Source organism: Schistocerca nitens, chromosome 9 (genome assembly GCF_023898315.1).
Source record: "Schistocerca nitens isolate TAMUIC-IGC-003100 chromosome 9, iqSchNite1.1, whole genome shotgun sequence".
Taxonomy (NCBI): Eukaryota; Metazoa; Arthropoda; class Insecta; order Orthoptera; family Acrididae; genus Schistocerca; species Schistocerca nitens.
Window position 1 is genome coordinate 394,639,524 of NC_064622.1, and position 24,109 is coordinate 394,663,632.

Consider the following 24,109-nt stretch of genomic DNA (forward strand, 5'->3'; position numbering starts at 1 on the left):
ACAGTAGCTTTGGGGCCGGTTGTGGATAGCGCCATTTTGTCATACATGGTACGCTGACCGCACATTCCTACGTGGCGCCTGAGCGGAGGGCACTGGGAGTGGAAGCTTGCGATAGACTCGTAGCCCATTGGCTGCTGAAGAAAGCTCCGCCTCTTCCCACAGCATCCAATTTGTAGCGTATAAAAGAAACTAATATGCAATGGATTAATGCGTTGCAGAAGTGGCGCAAAAATTGGTCAGTTAATAGAAAGTCAAGGTACAATCTTTCCGCTCACTAAGTAATCGCTACGCACACCACCGCACATGGATCAACACTATATTCAAGTTTTTTCTGTTAAAGGCGCACAATATTGTTTCGTAGGTAAGGCTAAGTAAGTGTGAGATTCATACTCATACGTTGGCAGCACCCAAACCCTATACAAACTTGGTCATTTCGGAAATGCTTCCACCCTTTGCCCAAAAACCAGTGATCATGCTCTTTCGACGTCAGATAAATCGCTTCGTTTCCGCATTGCAACAACGCCTGCACTGTTTTCCACGTCCCCCGACAAGCGTCATGTATTTTCCGTTGGTAATGAGGCCACATGCCGTCTGTAAGTGGCTAACGCATATTGAAGTCGTACATAGACTGTTCCCACATTGTGACTGACCCGTGTATGCCGTATAAAGTGATGTCTATGTTAACATACGGTACTGAAAACTGACACTAACGAAATTCGATGAAAAGCAACGTGACGTAGTTGGAAAATAGGTCTTTGACAAATTCTTGGGCAATTAGAAGTAAAGGGTCTGGAGGAGATTAAAGCATGAATTGTACGAGGTACAAAAAACCGGAATAACAATGCCGTGGGAGGAGCTTGTGTATTACACATTTCTAACGCTAGGCGTGTATAGCGCAACTCATTGCTATTTCTGTGCCGCCTGTGTTGTCGACCAGGCTCGTCTATTAATCTGCAGTCATATGTATGTTATTTTTTGTTTCGTTTTTATAAGTTTAAGTGAACAAAGTGCAGCGTTGAAATTTTTTCCTACTCGATAAAAACGCGACTGAAACTATTTTAATGTTGAAATCTTGACGAGATGACGCTGTGGGAAAAGCTCATGAACAGTGGCAGTCTTTCACAGAAGGCTCTCTCAAATGGTGTTCACAGGTATGTAAACTGACGTGAGCCCAATGAGGGGCGATAAAGCAAGCTAACGTTGAATGTTACGTAGACACTGAAGTGGACTCGGATACGTTCTTTAGTTGTTGGAACGGGTTGAGGGGTTTTTGTAGGTGTAGCCTTAAGTTCGGTCGGCGGCAGCGGAGGGGAAGTCTTTGTTGGCGTGGCTGGCAGCGCAGCAGACGGCTGGCGGTCGTTGGCGCTGCCGGAAGTGAGCGCACTACCGTGCGCGGCCCCGCGCGTCGCAGACAATGGCGGCGAGACGCCTCGCCGGCTGTGCGTGCGCCGGACACAGCGCTGCTAGTACAGGTGCTGAACCGTGTCTCTTGAACATTCCTTGGTCGCAGTGTGTCCGGGTTAAACATTAGGGTTGTTCCTCTGACATGCTGGATTGCCCTCAGGTGATGGCGCAAATTGTCCGCTAGGCCGGTATTACACTATAAAATTTCTTTGACAAAAATTTGATCAAAGATACGATGAAATATTCCTTATTTTTTATTGGCTCCTAGCATACAAACTTCTTAGCATTCACAGATACATGTACTGACACACATAACGAGGTAAAATTTTTTTTCGTCATACATACTGTTTAGGGCATACATTCATGTTTTCAGATCAAAATTATTGTAATGAGATTACAAAACAATTGATCACTAAAAATTGATTTAATTCTTTAGGATGAAAGATTAGTCAAATTTGACAAAGATCTTTCTCGTGACGCTAAAAAAGGGTATTACCCTGTCACTTATTTCGTCAAAGTTAAAGATGGCTGACAACTACTTGTTATTAACTGCAGCAGTTGCATGTACCACAATTGCACTGTGTGCATATGTGGGAGAGAAGTGGGAAAAAAAGGAAACGTACCCGGGTGAAGCCGTGGGTTTTATACGCAGAGACGATAAAGGCATTCAACAAAACTTGTTACGTGAGCTTGTAGTGGAGGACGTTAAGTCGTGCATAAATTACTTCAGAATGGATGAGCATACACTTTAATATTTGCTCAGTGAAGTCTATCCTCGTATCACAAAGCACAATACTCACTTAAGAACTGCTCTATCTGCAGAAGACAGGCTCACTGTAACACTGATTCCTTGCTATAGTCTGTCGGTAAACTGAAGAGTGAGCGCGCGAGTCCCCACTCTGCCTACCCTGCTACGTCACACGGCGCTTCTACAGGCTGTTCCACAACGTAGTACAGTCTTCGCCGCGATGCACGCTTTAAATCTGTGACGATGCCGTGTACAGATACGTCCCGTCTGCGTTTATTTTTAGACAAATGCGTTAAGATTATAAGGAAAACAAAACACTATAGAGTAAATTATATTAACGTAAGACGGAAGTCAGGATTCTACTACAAACATAGAACCGAATGCCTATTCATATGAATGTATGTTCCTCTATTCGTAAGACGAACCAGATATAGTGCAATCAGTCTGTAGAATTTAAGGCTTGTTCTTACTTTGTGTTTCTACTAAAAGGTAGAAGTTTTCTTTGAAGGGCTGCCTTAAAACTTAACAATTCTTGCAACACGAAGAGTGCTTAAAAAGTAACCAGAAATTTATAATTACGTGTGTTGTATTAGTTCGATTTGCACTGCTTTTTTTGTCATTGTCTTCGTAAACATGTCTGAAAAGTATTTCCAGGTAAATCCCAATTCACGCAATGTCTTGTGTAAAACATCTTTCTGCAACGAAAATGTATTTTTTGTTTCACGCCAGTGAGTAATTTCCGTAATGTGGGCATTATTTTTTGGTTTATGTAAAAGTCCTCCATTGTTTGTCGAATGACCGATTTTGTGAAACTGTCTATAACGATGGGTTTCCTCCTTAAATTATTAGTTTTCCTTCGCGGCGATTCCAGTAAACCAAGCGCCTTGTTTTCGCATACCTTCCTTATGCGTCCTATTTTGGCGAGGCTGACGTTTGCATAAACTGCAGCCCTTTGATTGGGACTGGTAATATTAGCCAACCGTTCTTTTTGTGTAGCCTCCTTTAAACACAAGCTGTAATAACGTTAGAGACGATCGAACTCTCGTTCTGCGCAAGTATCTTCTTCGTATTCTGCACATTTTCTTGCAAATGCAGGGCGATTATCCGTCACTTCCGGATACTGAAGTATATCAGGGAGTACATAGAGTCAACTGACTGAGATTGGCAACTAAGATCCCACGAACAGAAACGACGTATATCACTGCACGCCGAAGTACACTGCTAGATAGGTAACGGGCAACTGATTTTGGGTTGCCCTGTAGGCCAGTGGCAGGGTTCTTCCGGGAAAGGCCACTTCCCCCACCAAAAGCACTGCTTGCTCTTGAGTTTACAGACTATACAGGAGAGGGTTAGCTTCGGTCTCCAATCTTCTTAATATATTTTTGTATTCAGGGTGTCGCACGTCGTAAAGCGCCTCATCAGCTTCATACATATCTATTACTTTCGTAGTTGTCTGTACACACCAATTGTATTTACCGGCCGTGTTTATATACGCACTACAGATGACAGAACGCTGCAGCGATGCTAACGCTCCACGTGGTAACATGCCACATTGCAGTGAATAGAAGACTTTTATGATCAAATCTATAGCAAGGCCCTAGATTTGATCAAATTTGACGACAGACGAGATTTGACAAAATGCCCTATTACACAAACTACTTAGACAAAGAAATTTGATAGTGTAATATCGGCCTTACTCAACTGTTGTAGATTCGGAGAACATGCGTCATGCGAAACATAACGTGTGAGCTCTCTTTACATGACGTGCTAAAATCTAGCCGCGAATCCAGGCTTCGGTCCTGGGAGGATCAGAACATCACTACAAAACAGGGTGCTTGAAGTTTCCCATCGCTGGCTTTCAGGGGTTGTAGAGGTGACATAGTTTTGATAAGGAATCCATGCCCGGGAATGTACCGTTCGGATTTAAAATAAATTCGAAGATTGAGTTGTTCCAAATCTCCCATTTCACGGTACGCGCACGAACTGAGATGAGGTAGCCATTCTAAGTCCCCCGTTGTAATTCTCACATCACGTGGCATCTTCAGACTAAAACAACGGCTGCGAGAAATTGGTACGTTTGGAACTAAGGGGGGTTGGCTGTGGTGCCCCACGTACCTTTAGACAATGCCGTCGATTTCGTCAAGTAGAAGAGTTCGAGGAAAAGTCCTACAGCACACAGGTCGGAGCTAATTGTCTCCATTGTGTGCGGGGAATGGAAAGTAATCAGATCCTCAAACTGATTTTACAGCCAAACGGTACATTTCTGGACATTTGTGCCTTATCGAAACTTCCTCTAAGACCCCTCTACAACACTTAGAAGTCTGTAATAGGAGTTTCGAATCGTCCTGTATTGTTCACTGTAATGACAACGTGTAACGGTCCACAGACTCAAAAGATTTTAATACACTGCAATTAAAAACTAAAACTTACTTATTTTACACAATCTGAACTCTGTGTGACATCATTTTATCAGTCCAAAAGTGTTGCCAATAGGAACACAGATTTGCTTGCAGTGGCTATACGAGCGTGTAAATTAGAATGCTGTTTGTCAGTCATTGTACGCATTCGGGAATTCAGTTTCAATTTTTTCCTGTAGTTCACGATGTTTATATTTTGCCTTCACTTAAATTGCTGTAGTCGGCCAGTTCCAGCTGCAGGCGATCAGGTGAGTGCAGTATTCACACTTTAAAAACTTCTGACTCGGTGCCACACGGTTCATTAGCGAAAGTACGATAATATGGGGTAACAAACTAAAATTGTTGCTACATTGAAGGTATCTTGGCACAGTGGGCGCAGCACTTTACCCTGGTTGGCGAGTAAACATGTGTAAAAGTCACATAAAGTCTGCTGTAGGAACTATTAGGTTATTTGATATTCCCTTTGGGTGTCTTTGTATTCTGATAACTTGGCGGACGGAGGACGGTACGTTGTTCCGCTAAATCGGTTTCCCGGCCCACTCGCAAAGGGGGAGAGGGAGAAGCGCTGTCCATATGCTTCCGTAAGACATCCGATTTCTCTCGTCTTCGCGGTCATTACGCGAAATAAGTTAGTGGCAGTGGGCTTTTTCAGCATTGTCGCAAATACCTGTTCCCTAAATTTTCTTAATAGTTTCGTGGAAAAACTTCACTCCAGGGATTTGATCGAATCCGTCGGTAACAAATCTAGCAGCTCACCTCTCAATTGCTTCGATGACTTTCCTTTAATACAGCAGGTGGGGATACCAAACATTGCAGCAGTATTTAAGAATGGACGACATTGTTCTATACGCGGTCTCCTTAATATTAGAAATTTTCCAGTAAACCAGTCACCATTCACTATTCCTACTGCCGTCCAGATGTGCTCCTTCCATTTCATTCCGCTTGCAATGTTTTGTCTAGATGTTCGCTGGACATGTTGTTGAGCCGCGCACATCTGATCCGGTTTTCGAACATTGTTGTCGAAGATTGTTGTTCTTACCCATCTGCTATAACATAGTTTTTGTGTATTAACCAGACTGCAAAGTATGACGCCAAATAGAAACTAGTCCCTCAACGACAGTAGTTTCCCATGCACTACAGCATCATCAGAAAACAGTTGCAGATTGCTCCACATAGCTATCAGTAACTCGTTTTGAGTGGCCCTGTCCAACCTCACTTGGGCACTCGTGCCGACAGTCGGCAGCTCGTGGTCTCGCGATCGCGTTCTCGCTTCCCGAGCACGGGGTCCTGGGTTCGATTCCCGGCGGGGCCAAGGATTTTCACCTGCCTCGAGATGACTGGGTGTTCGTGTTGTCCTCATCATTTCATCCTCATTCATGAAAGTGGCGAGATTGGGCTGAGCAAAGGTTGGGAATTTGTACGGGCGCTGATAACCGCGCAGTTGAGCGCCCCACAAACCAATCATCATCGTGCCGACAACCTTGTCTCTGAGGAATACTCGCAGTTAAGGACATCGTACTGGGTTCTTAGTGCCATTCACATGTATGAGAACGAATTCAGTTTGTTGGACGTTTAAGCACGCCATGGTTCTGAGAAAAAGCAAGCTGAATTTTTCACGAGTGATACTTCTAAAATCCGTGCCGACTTGTGACCAGAAACGATTGTCTGAAGGAAATTGTGTCCAGTATGCCAGAAAACCGATGTTAAGGATGCTGGTCTGTACGTTTGCAGGTCGCCCTTCTAAGCTTCATATACAGGATTTAGGTGCGCTTTCTTCCAGACGTTTGGGCCTTCGAGTTTTTCCCAACTCCTTCGTTCGCTCAGTGAGTTTACGTAGGATCAAAATTTTCTAGGGTTCTCGGTAATATCGTTTCCTAACGTGTAACGGAGCAAGTTGTCTGCTTAAAGTATCGATGGTCTTATATGCACAAATTTCTACAGACTTTCGGAACCATTACAAAGGTCTGACTACTTGTGCTTTCTTGAGTATGGCGTAAAAATTGGCAACTTGCTGCTTTAAATGTACAGAAATATAACACTTCATGCTTCACAGACCGCAGAATAGTATCCTGCGACTAAAACATGGAGTCACAATGGGAATCCGTGAAGTTGTCAAGATACCAGTGTGTTCATATTTCGAGGAGTGCGAGATTCATCCAGACAGTAAGTGTCGATGACGGATAAAGGAAACAAATATTAGTAAGAAATATTTATTGGGGTATTTACTTAGATTAACTGGCTACTTCTCAACATAATCGCCATCACTGAGGTATCACAATCAGTTGTATACCCAAGCCATGAGTCCTCCGCCAATGTCCGGAGCCATTAAGTCCATTCAGTCTCATCAGCTCTCTCAGGAAACTTTCATACTAGAAAACGTTTCATAGAGCAGAAGAGATGATTCACTTTGGGGAAAGTCGAGGCTGTGGTGTGGATGGTCGATTATCTCCCATTCAAGCAGATATAACTCATTTCGCGTGGCGTTGGCAGTATGGTGCCTCTTGTCATCATTACACATCTGTGTTCTGGTTCTGCCAAATTGCTTGCCGCTCACTTTTCATCACTTCTTGTGTCAACCGACACGGTCGGCTCCTACTGTCTTAGACGTGAATATTGGTATGTCCTTCAGCGATTGCCTGCACAATCGTCTGACCGACCATACTGTCGCTCATAAATTGGTGTCCATACGCGTGGCACGATTTGCGATGGACCTCTACTGGAGAGTGCTTTTGAGGGTGCAAAAATCAGGTAACCGCGCGAACCGCTGTTGGCGAGAGATAGTATCAGATCAGCCATTTTATCCCAAAACTGCCTTCTGGATGTACGTCGTGTGAAACAGTGATTACTTAGGCCCAATCGTTGGTAAAGCAGGTGGTAGGCGTTGCACTTTCTCAGTACCCCACCAATGAATCAGGCTACAAAGTAGAAAACTTAAACAATTGGAGTCTCACTTAGAATATTTTTAAAGCCTGTGGGATCAATATAAGGGTGTAACAAAAACGTAGGTGGAAAAATTGTTACATGAACAAGGGTCGGGAAACGTGTTTCCATGTTAATTTTCTCCAACTCATTCATTACGGGAAATACACACGAACAGAACGCGCCAGCATACCACATGCAACTTTTTCTCACAGATCTTCAATGTGCCCTACATGTTAATACATGCATCACAACCCGCCGTCGTAGTGACTCTCGGATGTGCTGATGTCCTGGTGCATTGCGTATGGTTTCGTAGCCTTCCATAATACGGGCAAGGAGACACTGAACATCTTATACTGAGATTCCATACACAAGAGCTTTCAAATGCCGCCTCCCCACAAATGAGTAAAGTCTGTTTAGGTACGGAGGGCGTGGACATCAGCCAATTGGTCCGTCTGTACCTATCCGTCAGCGAATCTGTTGTTTAGCGCTAGCGCCACTGCCGTAAACTAATTCATATATCAAATGGGCATCTGCCATACTTGCATTTATACACACTGCAGTTGCACGAACCAAGTGTGTGATTAACACTATATGATGAACCGTGTGCTTGAAACGGTCGTACTGATCTCTGGAACAGATATAAAGGGTTTCCATAAAGTCCCTTTACAACTTCAAAATTTAGTTAAAACGGCAGTTGTTAAAATATTTCAACATTTCTTTTGTTGCAATCAGTGTTTACAAAAGATTTTTGACAGTGTTTAATAGACCTCTATATGGGCGCCTTCAGTTGCACGAAAAACATAAAGACGGTACTAGATTTCTTGCCATGTTCGCTGTAGCATAGCGTCATCAATGGTGGCAGTGGCATTACGAATCCTTTACTTAGTCATCAATGTTCCGTATCTGTTTTTATACACTATATTTTTTACATATTCCCATAAAGTCCAAGGGAGTGATACCTGGCGAACGCGGTGGCCAAAGAATCGGCCCAGCCCTCCCAGTCCATCTGCCTGTAAATGTTTAATTGAGGAACCTATGAACATGCAGTCCCTAATGTGGTGGTGCACCATCTTGCTGGAAAACAATAGTTGGTTGTAAGTCAGTTGTGGTGCTACATGTTCGGTCAGAAGATCGAGGTAAAAATCTGCAGTAATTGTTGACTCGAAGTAAAATGGAACAATTATTCGGTTGCACATGATTTCACACATTTACTTTTGAACTCTACCGGTGAAGCTCCCTGGTAACATGGGGATGTTCCCATCCCCAGATTCTCAAAATGTGTCTGTTTAATGTCCCAGAAACAAACTCGCTTGAGGAATGTTTCATCCTCCCAAAGGCTTTCCAGCATGTTGAGTGCACTCAGTCCGTTTTGGCTTGTCATTTGGCTCAAGTGTCTGTAACAGTTGCACTTTTTAAGAGTACAACCGTAAGTTCTTGTGGAGGACTCTACGCACAGTTGAACATGGTAGTTCAAACTGTCTGGCAGCAGTCCGGATGGACTTCGTAGGTGAGAGTGAAGACGTTTAAAACGCAATCTGTGTTTTCGTCGGATGTTCTTGGTCGCCCGCTCCTCCGTTTATCCAACACTGTCCCTGTCTCCATAAATTTTGTGCTACGCACAGATTGAATGGCGCGATGGTGGATCTCTTCCATACTTCGTTCTGAAGTTTAGTTGAGTCTGAACATCCAATTTTGTCTCACTAAACCAGAACAAATATTCTTCCTTGTCTTGAGGAGATGCCATTTTATAGAGGTTCAGTTTCTTCCATCAACAGAGTATCTGAAACTCAATTTTAGTACATATAAAACCTTTAGTAAACAGGGTTTACAATAAAAGAAATTTTGTTAAAATATTTCAGCAACTGCTTTTGAAGTTCTAAAGGGACTTCATGGGCACCCTTTATTACCTTTAAACAAACAATGATGTGCGTCGCATGGCAACAGGCAGGGACATCTAAAACAACATTGGCCTTGCGCAACGTAACCAGACGTAACAAAGAATGCATGTTCCCCATGATTTTAACATTCTGATCTTGTATGTTTTCCTATGATTGAGCTAGAGAAAGACTTGTAACAACGAAACAAAACGTTTCCAGGCCCATGTTCATATAATTTCTTCGTGGACGTGTGAGGAATGTGTCCTGCAACTTTGGGCCATACATACATGCCATACATCCTGTAGAATAAGTCTAACGGATATTGATCGTCCACAGCGCGCAGCACGAATAGTAACCGGTTATTTTACCGATGGAGAGCCTAATGCAAATGCTGAAAATGCTTGACAGTATTTCATGCCCTACGAAAGCCTAAGTAGATATCTGCGAAACAACATTGAGGAATCCAGGAATGACCAAAAGTGGTTGTCCAGGATAAAATTCAGTCGCAAATTTTTATTATGCTTTACCAGTTTCGACAAATTAGTCGTCTTCAGAAGACTAGTATTGGTTTAGCAGAAGTCCGTATCTTCTTCGTAGGGGGATAATGGCAGATTGACAATTTATGGTAACTGAATCACATCTATGTATCTGTTGTCACAGTACAAAGACATATAGACGCGATTCGGTTGCTGTAAATTGTCAGTCTATGTTTAAAATAATTACATACAATGTATACATTTCTGGACATACGACATTACGCTTCTTTGAAGATACTGACATCTGCTAAACAAACACTATTTATAAAGATAACATGTCGAAACCGGTAAACCATAATAAAAATTAATTTGCAACTGATGACTGAATTTTATCCTAAAAGATACATACTAAAGTTGCTGAAAATTAGACATTAATAAACTAATAAAATTACCTGTCCATCGGTCCCGTAAGTGCTGTGAAGACAAGATTGATTGTAGCCTCACTAAGGTATTTAAGCAAACATTCTTCTCGCACTCCGAACGCGAACGGAACTGGAAGAATTCACAATATGCTATCCAATAGGAAGTACCCTCTGCCATGCATTTGAGTGTAGTTGTGAGTGTATATGTAGACAATAAACGTTTTGTTGGGATTTGACGTTTGTATCTTCTCAACATGGTCATGTTAGAAGTGGTCTCAGGAGCTTAGTACCTTCCACGGCGCCGCAATCTACAGCAGACTAATCCGCACCTCATACAATGTAGGCCTATTGACTTATTTCCCAGGAGCTAGGCAGATGAACTTCCGCTGTGGTGCTTTGGCAATAGCACATTGCATTATGTTTCACAGTTAAATTACATTTGCACCATCCTTCTTACTTACCATAACTGATATAGACACCTGCTAACTGCTCACTATATCATTCGAACTTCGTTAAGGATTTTTCAAAATTTATTAAAATATTTATGGGATTTACTACGCTCATGACAATCACTGTTTCTAAAATAGAGACCGCGATAGTAACGAAACAAAGTAATCTAGTCAGCTTGGAATGCTGTAAAAAGTCTGTAGGAAATTTCTGCACTCGGTTCTATTCACATGTGAAGCAAAAGCGGTCCGAAAACCAATAACTCATACCGTGAAACTTTGATCTTACGTGGCCTTAACGGCAGGTGGGTAACTTCAATGACCGCTTGTTTTGTCTGGCACTTGTAGTCAAATTATTATTAATAAATTAAAAGAAAGCATGTGGGGCCAAATAGAAGTTAATTCTTAACATTCGTGGTTTGGAAATGTTTGCCGTATAACCAGGAGCTGACTAGTTGTCAGGATCGACGCTTGTTTTATGTAGCAGTGCAGCAGCATTCTAGACGTGGCATCGGAAAACAGCCGTAAGAAAAGAGAAAGGATCGTCATTAAAGATCAGATAATCTTATTCGTAGTCTTACTGTGACATGAATAAAAGAAACTGAAATTTCGGTTGTCCACAAGTAAATTTGGCAGTGCCTGGGGCAGACGCCACAAAGGGAGCGCTCACAAAGAACTGAAATTAAACTTTATTTCAAAGGAAAGTGCTAGTGGGCGGTGGTTTCCGTTCTCCTGCCGCCCCATAATTCTGACCCGGGGAGGAGGGTGGCTGCACTCTCCACCAAGATAGGACAAATATTAACGCTACTTACCCGTTTTACTATTAACTTCTCAAAATATTCAGAAATCGTAATTAGTCCGGTCAAATTAGAAAACTTGGGGAAATTTTCGTGCAAGCGAAAATTCTTGTACAGTGGTTGGGTCGAAAACGTTCTATTCATTTTCTCTGTAAGACTAAATTTCCTCGTTGCACGCTATGGAAAATCGCAGATTATTGATAGTGTTTCAACGGTATAAAAATGTATTGTCTTAAATAACATAGAATAAGAACGAATACTAAATTTTTGTACCACATAAGTGCAGTAGAATCATATTTGAGGATACATTGTATTCTGGGGTTAGCAGGGTGGAAAGGGGTGGTTAGAGTACGACAAGGTAGGTCGCCAGATGGTGGTCACGCACGTACTTCCTTCATGTAAAATAGAGAGATAGCAGGCAGCTCTCCATTATCTCTACGGCACTGTCACAAGAAGCAGCTACAAGGATATTCCACAAACTTAAACCTACAGATTGGAATTACTTTGTTTAATGAGCGTATTTATTTACAGTTGTTAAATTATCTATAATGTAAAAACGTTAAACAGCTGGAGCTGTCAGGTAACACACGCACTCGGTGTGTGTTCAACGGTGTCTATTACTCTTCTCCACTATCAATGCCTGGAATACGTTTAAGCAGCTTGATAGTGTCGAATATCACATCTTAAGCTCTCCCAACATCTGAAGAGGCTCGGAGGCTTACATTGGCGCCCTCCTTAAAGGAAGTAGATCATTTAACATATTTCAACAAAAGTCAATCAATGCAGTACAGCAGATTACTGTACTGTTCTAAATTTAAACATAGTTCCTGTTCCATCTAACACATTCACACGCACATTCGGAAATACACAGTGGATGTTGACTCTCAGTACAGCCCATCTAAAAGTGCCAGCTATTTCGGAATGGTCGTAAATTCACCAAGTGAGTCAAACAAGGTTATATGACTTTACAAAGTGCTGCCAACGATAGACAGCATCAAGATGTCACATCTACAAATCCAACCCCCTTTCCCACAGACACGAAATAGGTCACTGACGGCATCACAAAAATCAGCCCCTCTTAGCCATTATTTGTAGGTAATTTTTTTATAAAAAAGCTCAGCTACAGAATTGTACTAAATATCCTGAGAGGCGGCGGTTTCTTGGTTCCTTAGGTGTAAGACTGTTACCGTCATTTGTACATAAGGCTCTAAAACCATGGGTAGATCAGGATATGATTTTACATGTCTCGGCGATCAGAAACAGCACTAGTTCTCGAAAATGTTCAGTTTTCACAGTGGAGCTGAAAGCCATTGAGGCCTGTTCTTTACTAAACATACCTCTCTTGACTGCAGTTTCCAGGTTCCTGATTTGTTACTCGTGATACTCTGAAATCTACTGTTCACGATCTTCTATCTGACCTTGATCATGCTACCTGCTTCATTGTCTTCGTCAGGGGACAAGTCATGTGGGTCTCCGGGGAATTTACTGCCGGCCATCTTGCTGGATTATAGATTACTCGCCCAAAATTAGCTTTGACGATCCCAGACGCCGATTTGAGATGGCAGCGGAGAACTCTACTCACTCACGGAACAGCTGGAGAACTACTGCCCCTTTCATGAACTCCGCTCTGTCAAGGAGACCGCGGCTGCATTGATTTTCTCCTCCGTTCTTCCCAGAAGTAGTCTAACGTTGCGTCCTCATCGGTCAAGCAAGATGAATCCATTGTTTTATCCTATACCAAGCTGTTGCGAAGCATTAGCAGCTCACACCCCGGTGGAATGGCCGTGGCTTCTGGCTCTCCACGCAAAGTATGGTCGTCCTGATTCTTTGTATCTGTTAGCGGACGGCATAAGGACAGTGTAACTGGTCCATAGTTTCCAGCATGATTGTGGGTTTTGTTCTTAGTTAAGTTTTAATCTGCTTCTGGCGCCGGGGATGGATGGGTGGGTGGTTGGGGAGCCCAAACCCCACCTCGATTTCCAGGTGCCCTGGTTATCGTGTATTGGTGTCTTAATTTCTTTTAGATCGGGTCAGTACTCGTTCTTGCATCACCTGGTTTTCTTTATTAGAAACAGCACTCCTATGAAAGCAAGACTTTTATAACAATTGATGAAGAAACAGTTCAACATATTTCTTCAGAGGATTCTGTTCCCATTTGTAACGCTTTGACTGTAACGGAATGAGTGGGACGATTGTGGAAGGGACGCCTTTGGCTGCATGCTGAGGCCCGGAGGACGCTTTACTGTGCGCGTCCATAGGAACCAACCTGGTATCACCTGACCTTTACTATTATCGGCCTTACTAGTCTTGATTACGGTTGTAGTCTTTTCGCTCGAACCATTACGGGTCTCGTTTCCACCCGACTGGAAGGAATTATTTATTCTGTTACTGTACAGCCTTGTACAGGGATTGGCGCCGATCAGCCGTGAAATGCTGTTGCCGCAGTTGACTCGTGGGTGCCCTAGCCTGCTCTCCGGCCTGCAAACCAGCCACACTCATAAGCGTTGTTTCTTTCGTAAATGACTAACGGGCTAGTTTCTCAAACCTACAGCAGATTGCCGCCCCTTCCTTCCCACTTACGCAGTTTTTTTCCCCCCAAAGCTGTGATAATGCTCGTCTGCATTTCAAGGAATGACCAAAAACGCAAATGTCGGACTACTATGTCGTATTTACAAAGTACCATTCTCCACATGGAATCTTAATTGCTGTATCTGTATTCAGGTGCCCGCGATAAATGGGCTCCAGGGCAATATTGCTGATAGGTGGCAGCTGTATGACGGTTATTTAAGCAAGTAGAGCTGCATTTTACAAATATTAGCTACTTTAAAGAACTGCCTTATTTGTTGTGGAAGGTATGTTTTTGACAGAGCTGCGTCATACGTCTGCACGCTAGATTAGCCTATTAGACCGACCTGCTATGCGAATAGTTTAACGCTGCGCGGTATTCCCGTCCGGGCAGAAGCCGTACTCGAGGAAGACCTTGCATGCCGAAGAGCCTCGTAAAGAGGACTGCTTGCGAGCCATCCAGCTAGTGGCGGACAGTAACATATCGATTCCGAAGAGACCCCGATTACACTAAAGTGTCGTTTCAATGAACAGTTATGGCGATTAAACTTAAGCATTTAGACGGTGGTGATCAAAATGGGCCACCAATTATCCCATGGGTCGTTAAGTCTGCTTCTAACACCTCGCCTGCCTGCGTCGCTTGTTATTTCACAACCTTAGCTGCGAGATTTGGAAACTGAAGGCATTAAATCTCTCTTCACTCTACGTTGAGAATAAGGTAGGTAGGTAGTTAATCGAAGAGCGACCCATACCAAAGTCCCATGTCTTTGATTTTTCGCCAATAAACTACGATGGAATTAGACTACTAATACTGTAGTAATAAGTATCTTCACGGTTTATTATAGAGCAGAAAGAGGTTCTGTTAAACGGATTGACGGAAGCTAACGTCGTTACCGACTTCAGAGTTGGTTCGCGGAACATACAACACCGTATCATTTTGTCATTAGTACAATGTCTCACAACGTTCGAAGTGATGAAATAAAATCAACACGTCAAATAAAGTAGTAGAGAATGTGCATTCCATGAAAGGGCCCTTTAAGCACTCACGGAAAGCGGATAAAAGAAGATAATTATTTCTCATGCCTATCGGAGTCCTGGTGAAAAGAAACTCTTATAACAACGCAGCAAGTATGTATTGCTGGACTAAGGTCCCTGTTGCACGCGAAGTATAGCAGAAGTACTGAAAACGTTGGGGGTAATAGTTGGATTGAGTGGGTCATTATTTCGAAACCCTTTTAAATTTAGAGAACCTGTAAAAGAGATAAAATGTTCAAACATTGTACCTCCACACTATATCTCGCATTGGAGTAATAGGAATGAGATTGTGACTCCTTCCTAGGCAGGGCCTAATACTGTTAAAAATTGCCTTCTGCGATGTTATGCGATGGCTTGCTGAGAATGTATGTAAATGTAAAAGTTTCATATGTTTTTAGGTAAAATCAAACCGAAATCCAATGTTGCCGAGCGAGGTGGTGCAATGGTTAACACACTGGACTTCCATTCGGGAAGACGACCGTTCAAACCCTCGTCCGGCCATCCTCGTGTAGGTTTTCCGTGATTTCCCTAAGTTGCTTCAGGCAAATGCCGGGATGGTTCCTTCGAAAGGGTACGGCCGACAGCCTTTCCGTCCTTCCCTAATCCTAAGAGACTGAAGACTTCGTTGTTTGGTCCGTTCCCCCATACCAACCAACCAAATCCAGTGTTAAAGTGTGTATTAGCTATCGGTAAGCTCCGACGCAGCATGCCTGCCAGGATGCATGGGACGAGGCAGAGGAGAGATAAAAGGATGTATGGGAAAGGACTGATGTTTTTGTGCCTAACAGCTCTCAGGGGAATCTAAGACTGCTTTCACATAACTTGGTTTCGACCTAGAGCTTCCAAATGGAATTGCCTGCAGCTCGCGGTCGCGTTCTGGCTTCCCGAACACAGGGTCCCGGGTTGATTCCCAGCGGGGTCAGGGGTTTTTCACCTGCCTCGAGATGACTGGGTGTTTGTGTCGTCCTCATCATTTCATCATTCGTGAAAGTGGCGAGATTGGACTGAGCAAAGGTTGGGAATTTGTACGGGCGCTGATAACCGCGCAGTTCAACTAAACAGAAAGTACTGGCAGCAAAGGATTGTGGCCATGGCTTTCGCCGAACTAACTACTAAATTCTTTGTCTAAAGGGAAAACAGTGCGTAAATAACTGAATAGCGTTTGAAGACATGGAAAATATTCGTAATAAAATTGTTAGAATTTATACGTCAGAGTTGCAAAAATATGTATTGCCATGATAAGTCTCAAGCAAAAGTGCATATGAAGGAAAGTTTTTTCAGCTCTAATGTAAAAGACAATATCAATTCAGTAAATATAGAAATTTGCATTAGTTTATCTAATTATTACATGCTCATTTGTTGTATGTGCTCGTGGCAGACAAAAATTAGTGCGTAATTGGAGAGCAGTCTGTACTCGGACCCGGTTCTTCGTGCATCACCCTGTACCTTTAGAAAGGCATAACCACGCCATGTCTCGCGAGGTGGGCCCTCAAACGCCGATATAAAGTGGACACAGACGCTACATTGAAGATGAGGTAATTTCACGGATGTAGGGTATCTGAAAACTGTTCTTTACTCTTTGCTGTGCAAAAAGTGGAGGAAATCTTTCAAAACACGCAGCCTGCAGTAGATGTTGCAAATGACTGTAGTACATAGATATCTCACTTTGGAAATGAAATTAAATTCGTAGATACTCAAGTAATCTGAAATCTCGGTGGAAATAAAACGCTAAAAAGAATCAAATGGTACGAACTATAGATTGTCATGCTGTGAAAATACTGAAGTCGAATTTTCATGTTTCGTATGAATTCAACAACTAGATTGGTAAGAGGACAAGAGAATAGTAAAATTATTGTACAGAATTGTAAATGACGGTAATTTCCTCTGACGAAAGGAAATTACATCCAGCTGGGAGGTTTGTTTAGACAAGTGGAGATTGTGGTACTAATTTGGAAATGGGAAAGCGTAGGCGAATGTTAAGTGTAGAAGAGATCTTCAATTTTCTCATTTCTGGTGTAGCTATCCAGGTATTAATTTTATTGCAGGCAATTGAATATGGTAAGACTAAGAATGAGTTTGGTTTACTCAGTCTTTTCATTGAAAGTTCGTACACTCATTTTTTCACATTTAGACGTGGTCAGATTCTTCCAGAAATGACAGCCAGTCATAAAACGTGTCAAGAGGCTTCTGCAGAAATAAAGGCGAAATAAAATTCTGGATAAAAGCATTTATTCCTGTTAGTCTGCCCTCGATACTGTCTTCACACCAAACATTCGCTCATCGTGAATTGAAGGTTTTACACTCCATTTGCCCTCTGTGTTAACATCATTTTAACTTAAAATGAACAAACAGGTTGTATGGAAATAAAAATGGTTGGTGTAGCCGAACAGTTTGTTAGTTAGAAAGATGATGTCCACTTAGCTAAATTTCCAAAATAGAAAAATCTAAATTATGCTCTAGAAGAGGAAAATTTATTCTTGCAGTAAGTGGTATACAGTGAAAAATCTAACACATAGTGAATCAATGAATTAGTCTCAGAAAAGTGTATTCGTAAAGCTAAATTTGTTCAATTTAGAAATGTGTGTAAATTAGTCGTGGGCTATCAGCCCACCCAAGGGTTCCAGTCAGTAAAAGTACTGTGCTGGTCTTTCGGCCTGAGCTGCAAGAGCTCAAAAACTTAGTGTCAGTACTGCCCTTTTAAGGTTGTGTACGGCGTAAAATGCCGCCGATGTTGAGGTATGCTCGCACCCTAGTGCGGGGTCAGGCTGACGTACTAGCCTCTTGTTCGCGGGGGCGGGCATCCCGCTGACGCTGCTATCGATTGTGACCTCGTTCCAGGCCTGCCAACCAGCCGCCGCTCTGGGCTAGCCGGTTCTGCCACTCGTGAGCACCGCAGTCCCACGCGCGCACCGTAAATGTCCCACATGCAATTTTACTGTTGGCTATCTCTGTTCAAACGTAGACAGGACTGTCTAACGGTAAATTAACGAATAACTTCTTGGACATACACAGACTAAACATCCAATGGAACACTGACCGCCGTGTCAAATTCTGTTACGTTGTTGTTCACTTCGTATCGCTAATAGTATGACCATCATCAGATGTTCAACGTATAAATAGAAAATCGGAAATAGAGGAAACAGCCCATTGTGTGCTCGGGTTAAATTCATAATTTAGTAACTATTGTCACTTTAAACAGAATATCTGATTTACAAAAATTCGAAACAGGTCGTCCTACCCTGTGAGCGGAGTATGAAAAACGAAGTAGTTATGAACCTTCCTGATCAGCGTTGCCGCCATGATGAATTACGTAGATTTAAACATAATGTTCCTGGATTTTGTATTTTGTCTGGAAATCAAATCCTTATGAAGTACAGGAAAAACTTGCTGTGCAGAACTTGCAAAAAGTTGTGGAATTTGTCTTCGGTCAGGACGGTGGGAAAAGCGATCAGTGCCGTAATGGAGTGCGTAAAAGTAATTTGTCTCTCCCTTCGGTTGCTCAGCTTTCACTTGGACTCGTTAGCTTGTTGTTTAAAGTGCTTCAGATAAATCATCTCTATACCACAAAATTCACTATCCTCATCATTGTAGATGACGAAGTGCACTGTCAAGACTCTAGTTTTTACCAGAACGCAGGGGTTTTCATAGTATGCTATCAAGGAGCTACTTTTATCGAAATTAACCGTTCATGCAGTGTTACATGGTAGTATAAGTCGATGTATAACATAGCGCGTTTCCCGACTTCAGTTCGTGTTCATCTGGCATAAAACCTTATTTCGTAATTTTAACAGCGAAGCTATCGTATAAAATGTGTGTACTGATTGAGAGAAACCTTGAAGAGGAGAACCTTTGCATCAAAGTGTATCAGCTGCACCGGCGAGATGCCGAGGGGACGGGGAATGGGGTCAAACATTAGCTCAATGGAGAATGGAGGACGTCTGTGTGAGAAGACAAAGGATCTGGAAAACACGTTGGTACCATTCACCAATAAACTTAGTGGCAGGCACGAAAAGTTGACGCGACATGCTACTCGAATTTGGCTTACTGATAAGTAAACTCTCCTTTACAACATGCCGTTCACTCTTATCGGTCGAAAGTGGCGCTGAGTTGACGTCGCTAAACTGGTTCGCTATGTAACGCACATTAAAGGCATACTAAACCGAAAGAATTTATGGCACAGTAAAAAGAAAACTTTACAAAACAGTGGCTATTCGTGATTAATTTTAGAGTAATGGTCCACTAGCCCTCGAGCGACACACTACCCATAACCAGCCAAGTAAGGGCGGGTGCTTCTGGATAGTCCCGCCGCACCTCGGTGACAAGAGTTCTTCGCACGTGGTGAATCACCTGGTGGGAGCGGACTGCTGCCACGCGCCTTGTGACGTCACGGAGGCATCGACTGCCACCTACGAGGCGGGCGCGCTGACGTCAGCGGGCAGGGCGACCATTCGCGCTAAATGAGCTCTCTCCAATTACTGTTCTGCGATTTAATGTTCAAACGCGTCAGCTGTTACACTGAATGAGCTAGCGAGTATATGAAAAGGGACTGCCGCATTACGAAAGATCACCAGGCCATACTCACTGGCGTGATGTCTACCATTTCTCTATCTTCACACGTACCTAAAAGTTCGTTATTGTATTAACAAAATGTATCTTCCAGTAACATTGGTACAGCCAGCAGGGGTCAAGGGATCAGATGCTGCTACCTCCCCTAGAAAAAAATAACTTAGTAAATCGAACACGTCCTGCACCAGCACAAGACATTATAATTCCACTTAAGTTTGAGTAGTTACTGAGAAGTAAAACTGCACCCATAGCCATTTGTCATGAAACTTCAGAACTATTTTGCGATGTACTATGAAATAAATTGCTCCGATGCTAGCCACTACTCTTACCCTCAGATCCAAGGCCAAAGACTGTTACTAAATTTGACAGAGCTGTCTTGTATCGACATATTAGGTTGGGCAATTGAAACACAGCCTCACAGTAAATAGGGATCATAAGAACATTTTGCACATTATTGCAGTACAAAATAATTAAAATAGGCACGCCGATTTTCTTCTGCCTTTTCCAAAGAGCATCTTAAATGTCTTCACTCAACAATCTAATAACAGGTGAGAGGAGACTTACACTCCATATAATTTGACATTAGTGGTAATAATGTTAAACAACAAAGTTACTGACAGATTTACTTCACATGTCTAGAGGAGTCTCTGAATAACATGTACTGACAGAGGATGTATGTACTTTTTAACCATAATGTGCAGGCTTTTGTTAAGATGATGAGAAAGAAAATGCTGTGCTGTGAAAACATGTTTCTTCTCGCTGACATTATTAATGTAGAACATTTTAAGCCGTGCATATATCTTCAACCAAAAACTGTAACACAAATTTCATTCTCAGTTGGTATTCACAGAAGACAGGAAAGTGGTATTTATGGCTTATCAGCTTAAGACTGGAATACTACTAGGAAAACAAGGCTCAAGGTCAGAGAAAGTGAGCATGAAGTTAGAGAATTAAGCAATATAAAGTGTTCATGCCACATGGTTAGCCAGTCACTCATAAAATATACAAACTAGAAGACAGTAATTTCTCAGGATCGGACTTCAGCTAGTGCTATGCCATTAGAAAGAAAAATCAGTATGGAGCTGGAAAATATGCTCCCCTGCCAGTCAACATTCTGTCTTCCAGAATGTTTATGGAAAGATAAATTTACAGCTCTTAGCTGTAACTGTACACATAATAGAATAATATTAAAGAGAAAATAGTAATGCATAAAACTTCATATTGATCAGCACAAATTCTGCAAAACTAAAAGATTTAAATGCATGTGAAACATAGTGAAGAATTTGAGGTGCTGTGGTTTTTATCTGATAATTTCTGTTGCCTAAGTGAAGTGCTGCCCACTATTACACTGCCCTAAAATTTCAGCTAAATGTTTCTGTAGTTCTGCTGAACACTCGTCGGTGATTGCAGTGTTGTGCATCGTGAGATTCCACTGTTAACAGCACCCAGTAGGACTCCATTCTTTATACACACACTAAATACCACACCTAAATTTAAAGTGTCTGATTTCATTGAATGTATTCAGTTCATTGTGAAATGTCACACCTGTGAAACTTGTCAATTTATGTGTACTAAAATCAGGGGGGTGTAATTAATAAAGAGCAAGTGTTGAGAGATGGAGAATCACATTACTTAACATATGGATGTGTAATGTAAGATGCAAGCAAGTGGTTCATTCACTGTACTTCTGTTCTTGTATAGGGACTTAACATTTAATTTCCCTTGAAATCAATTGTAGAAATGTGCATGTAGGTGAAGATGAATTGGATTGAATAAACTTAAGTAAAATTTAGCTTGGTACTTGTAAAACGTAAGAAATTTTCTGTCAGTTGTAACAGAAGATACAAAATTACTTCAAACACTTTATATTCTTAATGGCTTTAATATGAATGTGGTTACAGAACAATGTTAAATGTTCATTAGTGGTGAAATATGATTCATAGTATAAAAATTTAAATACATTTATTAAAACAGTAAAGTTAATTCTGTTAAGTGTAAATTCACTTCAAGGATACTAACAATTAATGGAAAGCACTTAAAAAGAAGATATTTATTTAAAATATCATGCTTAATTTCATGTAATGTAATATGAAATTTCTTTTGCAGCTCACCAGTGTGGGCATCAACCAAGCAAGCGTGAGCTTCAACACGCTCACGATGGAATCGGACAAATTCATATGTGTGAGGGAGAAGGTTGGTGACACAGCACAGGTAGTTATAATAGACATGGCAGATCCATCGAACCCTATTAGAAGACCCATATCTGCTGACTCAGCTATAATGAATCCAGCAAGCAAAGTTATAGCTCTTAAAGGAAAGGCCGGTGTTGAAGGTAAGATTCTTTTATTTAGACTATTGTATATTTCAGAACAGTTGTATAGAATAATTGACATCTTAGTGCATGAAAAATCATTGCTTGATCTTTATCTGTACTACAAAAACTTAATCGTCCTGGTTAAGCAGATTACTGACTGCCATTGTTAATCATTGTGTTATGCTTAATAACATTTGAGTATGAGCTTGAAATTATTGGATGAAACCTTAAATTAGGGTCTGCACTGAATTTAGTCATTGGTAAAATTTTCAAAGTTTGGAAGGGGGATAAGTAATGACTAAAGTCCCCTCCAATATTTCTGCATTTAATTATTTGAAGGACTGTTTCATGTCAGAATAAGTTTGTTTACTTTACAGAATTTTTGTTTCAATAGACCACACATTCTATTCTCACAAAATGAGGTGTGTTAAGTCTGGGAAATATTAAAATTTTTTTTAATGATCACAGTTGAGACTTCAGCTGACTCACCTTACTAATTGACTATACTTTGTATTTTGAGAAAGTATTTGCACATGTATACCAAAATCGCAAACCAGATCATGCTTAACACTACAAAATAAAACACCTCAGATAGTAGGAAGTGTGAAATAATGTTGCAGCAAATTGTAAGTAATAAATACACAAGTCGGGTACCTGTTTAGTGGTAGCCTCTTTACCATGCAGGAATCATGTTGTTCGTACCTGAGCTGGAAACTCCCCATGCATACCAAAGTGTATGTGCCTGTAATGAGTAGGGCATGGTGCCACTGGGCAATGGTTTACTGGCCAGGTAACCTTTGCTGTGGTGCCTGTTGGTAGAGCCCGCATTTGAGATGAGTGGTACTGTGGCGGAAGATTTGCACATGGAGTGAATGAATCTTTCTTCCACTGGTGGCAACAAGACCCCAAGCAGTGTTTTCAGATGGGAAAGATTATTATAATGCAGAGATACACGACCCCACAGTTTTGTTCCCTGTCTTTGCTGTGGGATGAGAGAGCAGCCATATCCCTGGTAGCAAAATACTTCCCCCTAGTACTTGATATGTGCTTGGACTAATTTGAATACTTTCCGTGCAGCAAAACAGTTTTTTGTTGAATAAATGGAAGGCAAATTTGGCAAAGTAAAGACCCAGGGTAAAACATGAAATGGTTCATTCTTAGTTAGGTTCATTCTTCATTAACATGTTCACTGCAGCTGACACTAAAGTGTTTTGGCGATAAACATGCCAGTGTGGGATATGCTTATAAGCAGTGCGTTCGCTAGCTGAGTACTCAGTTTAGTTAGACTGTGCACTCGTGTCAGTACAAGCAACCAACAAAATATCGCAAAACATTTTCCTGTCTGCAGTTGTGTGTTTTCGTCTTTTGTCATCTGTGTTGTGCATTGTTTGCAATGGTGACGAATCAAGACACTGGTGCATTCTAACCCGAAAAAAGAGTAGGAAGAGTGATCAATATACTGACCATGAGTTACTGAATGTGTTGGAAGATAGTGATGTTGAGTTCAGAGGGGATGAACTAGAGGAGCTAGAATTCGGAGAATGCAGAAACATATCATAGTGATGACAGTGTGGAAGCAGAACTGTTGAATATGTTTCGCAGTAGTTTGGAATTGGATGATATGGACGCTGATGACGAATGGGTAATAGGACAATAAAGAACCTGCACTCGCAGAAGCAAGCAAACCAGGTGTGACTTGGCATGAAGAACCATATGGATGCAGTACCATCTGTTTACAAAAGCAGAATGTTTGCAGATAAATCCTGCTGGCAATATGCCAATGGGTTTCTTCAGGCTACTGGTTACAGATGATGTACTGCAGCTTGTAGTTGGTGAAACAAACGGTAATGTACATAATGTATTTGTGAGCAAAAATTTGAGAGGGCTCTACAATTATTAATTGGAAACATGTAGTAATTACAGGAGAAATATTTGTCTTCCTGGGTATTTCGTTACATATGTGTAATGTCAAATATGCCCGATTGCAAGACTACTGGAACAGACCCACTCTTCGAAAATGGAGAAATAAAAGTTGATAAAAATATACAAGGTCTGCCCTACACTGAATTATTTTAATGGCATGACTGTGGCAGGTGTGTTATCAAGGTAGGGATCTATCT

General features: G+C 41.7%; 1 protein-coding gene across 1 annotated transcript in view; it reads left to right on the forward strand.

Annotated features, from left to right (window-relative positions):
• The window catches only part of LOC126203927 (clathrin heavy chain), a 146,713-nt gene that overhangs the window by 58,182 nt on the left and 64,422 nt on the right, over positions 1-24,109 (forward strand). Inside the window, exon 2 of the mRNA XM_049938323.1 lies at positions 21,782-22,007. Within this exon, the coding sequence (XP_049794280.1) occupies positions 21,782-22,007 (226 nt within the window). The remainder of the gene's footprint in view (positions 1-21,781; positions 22,008-24,109) is intronic.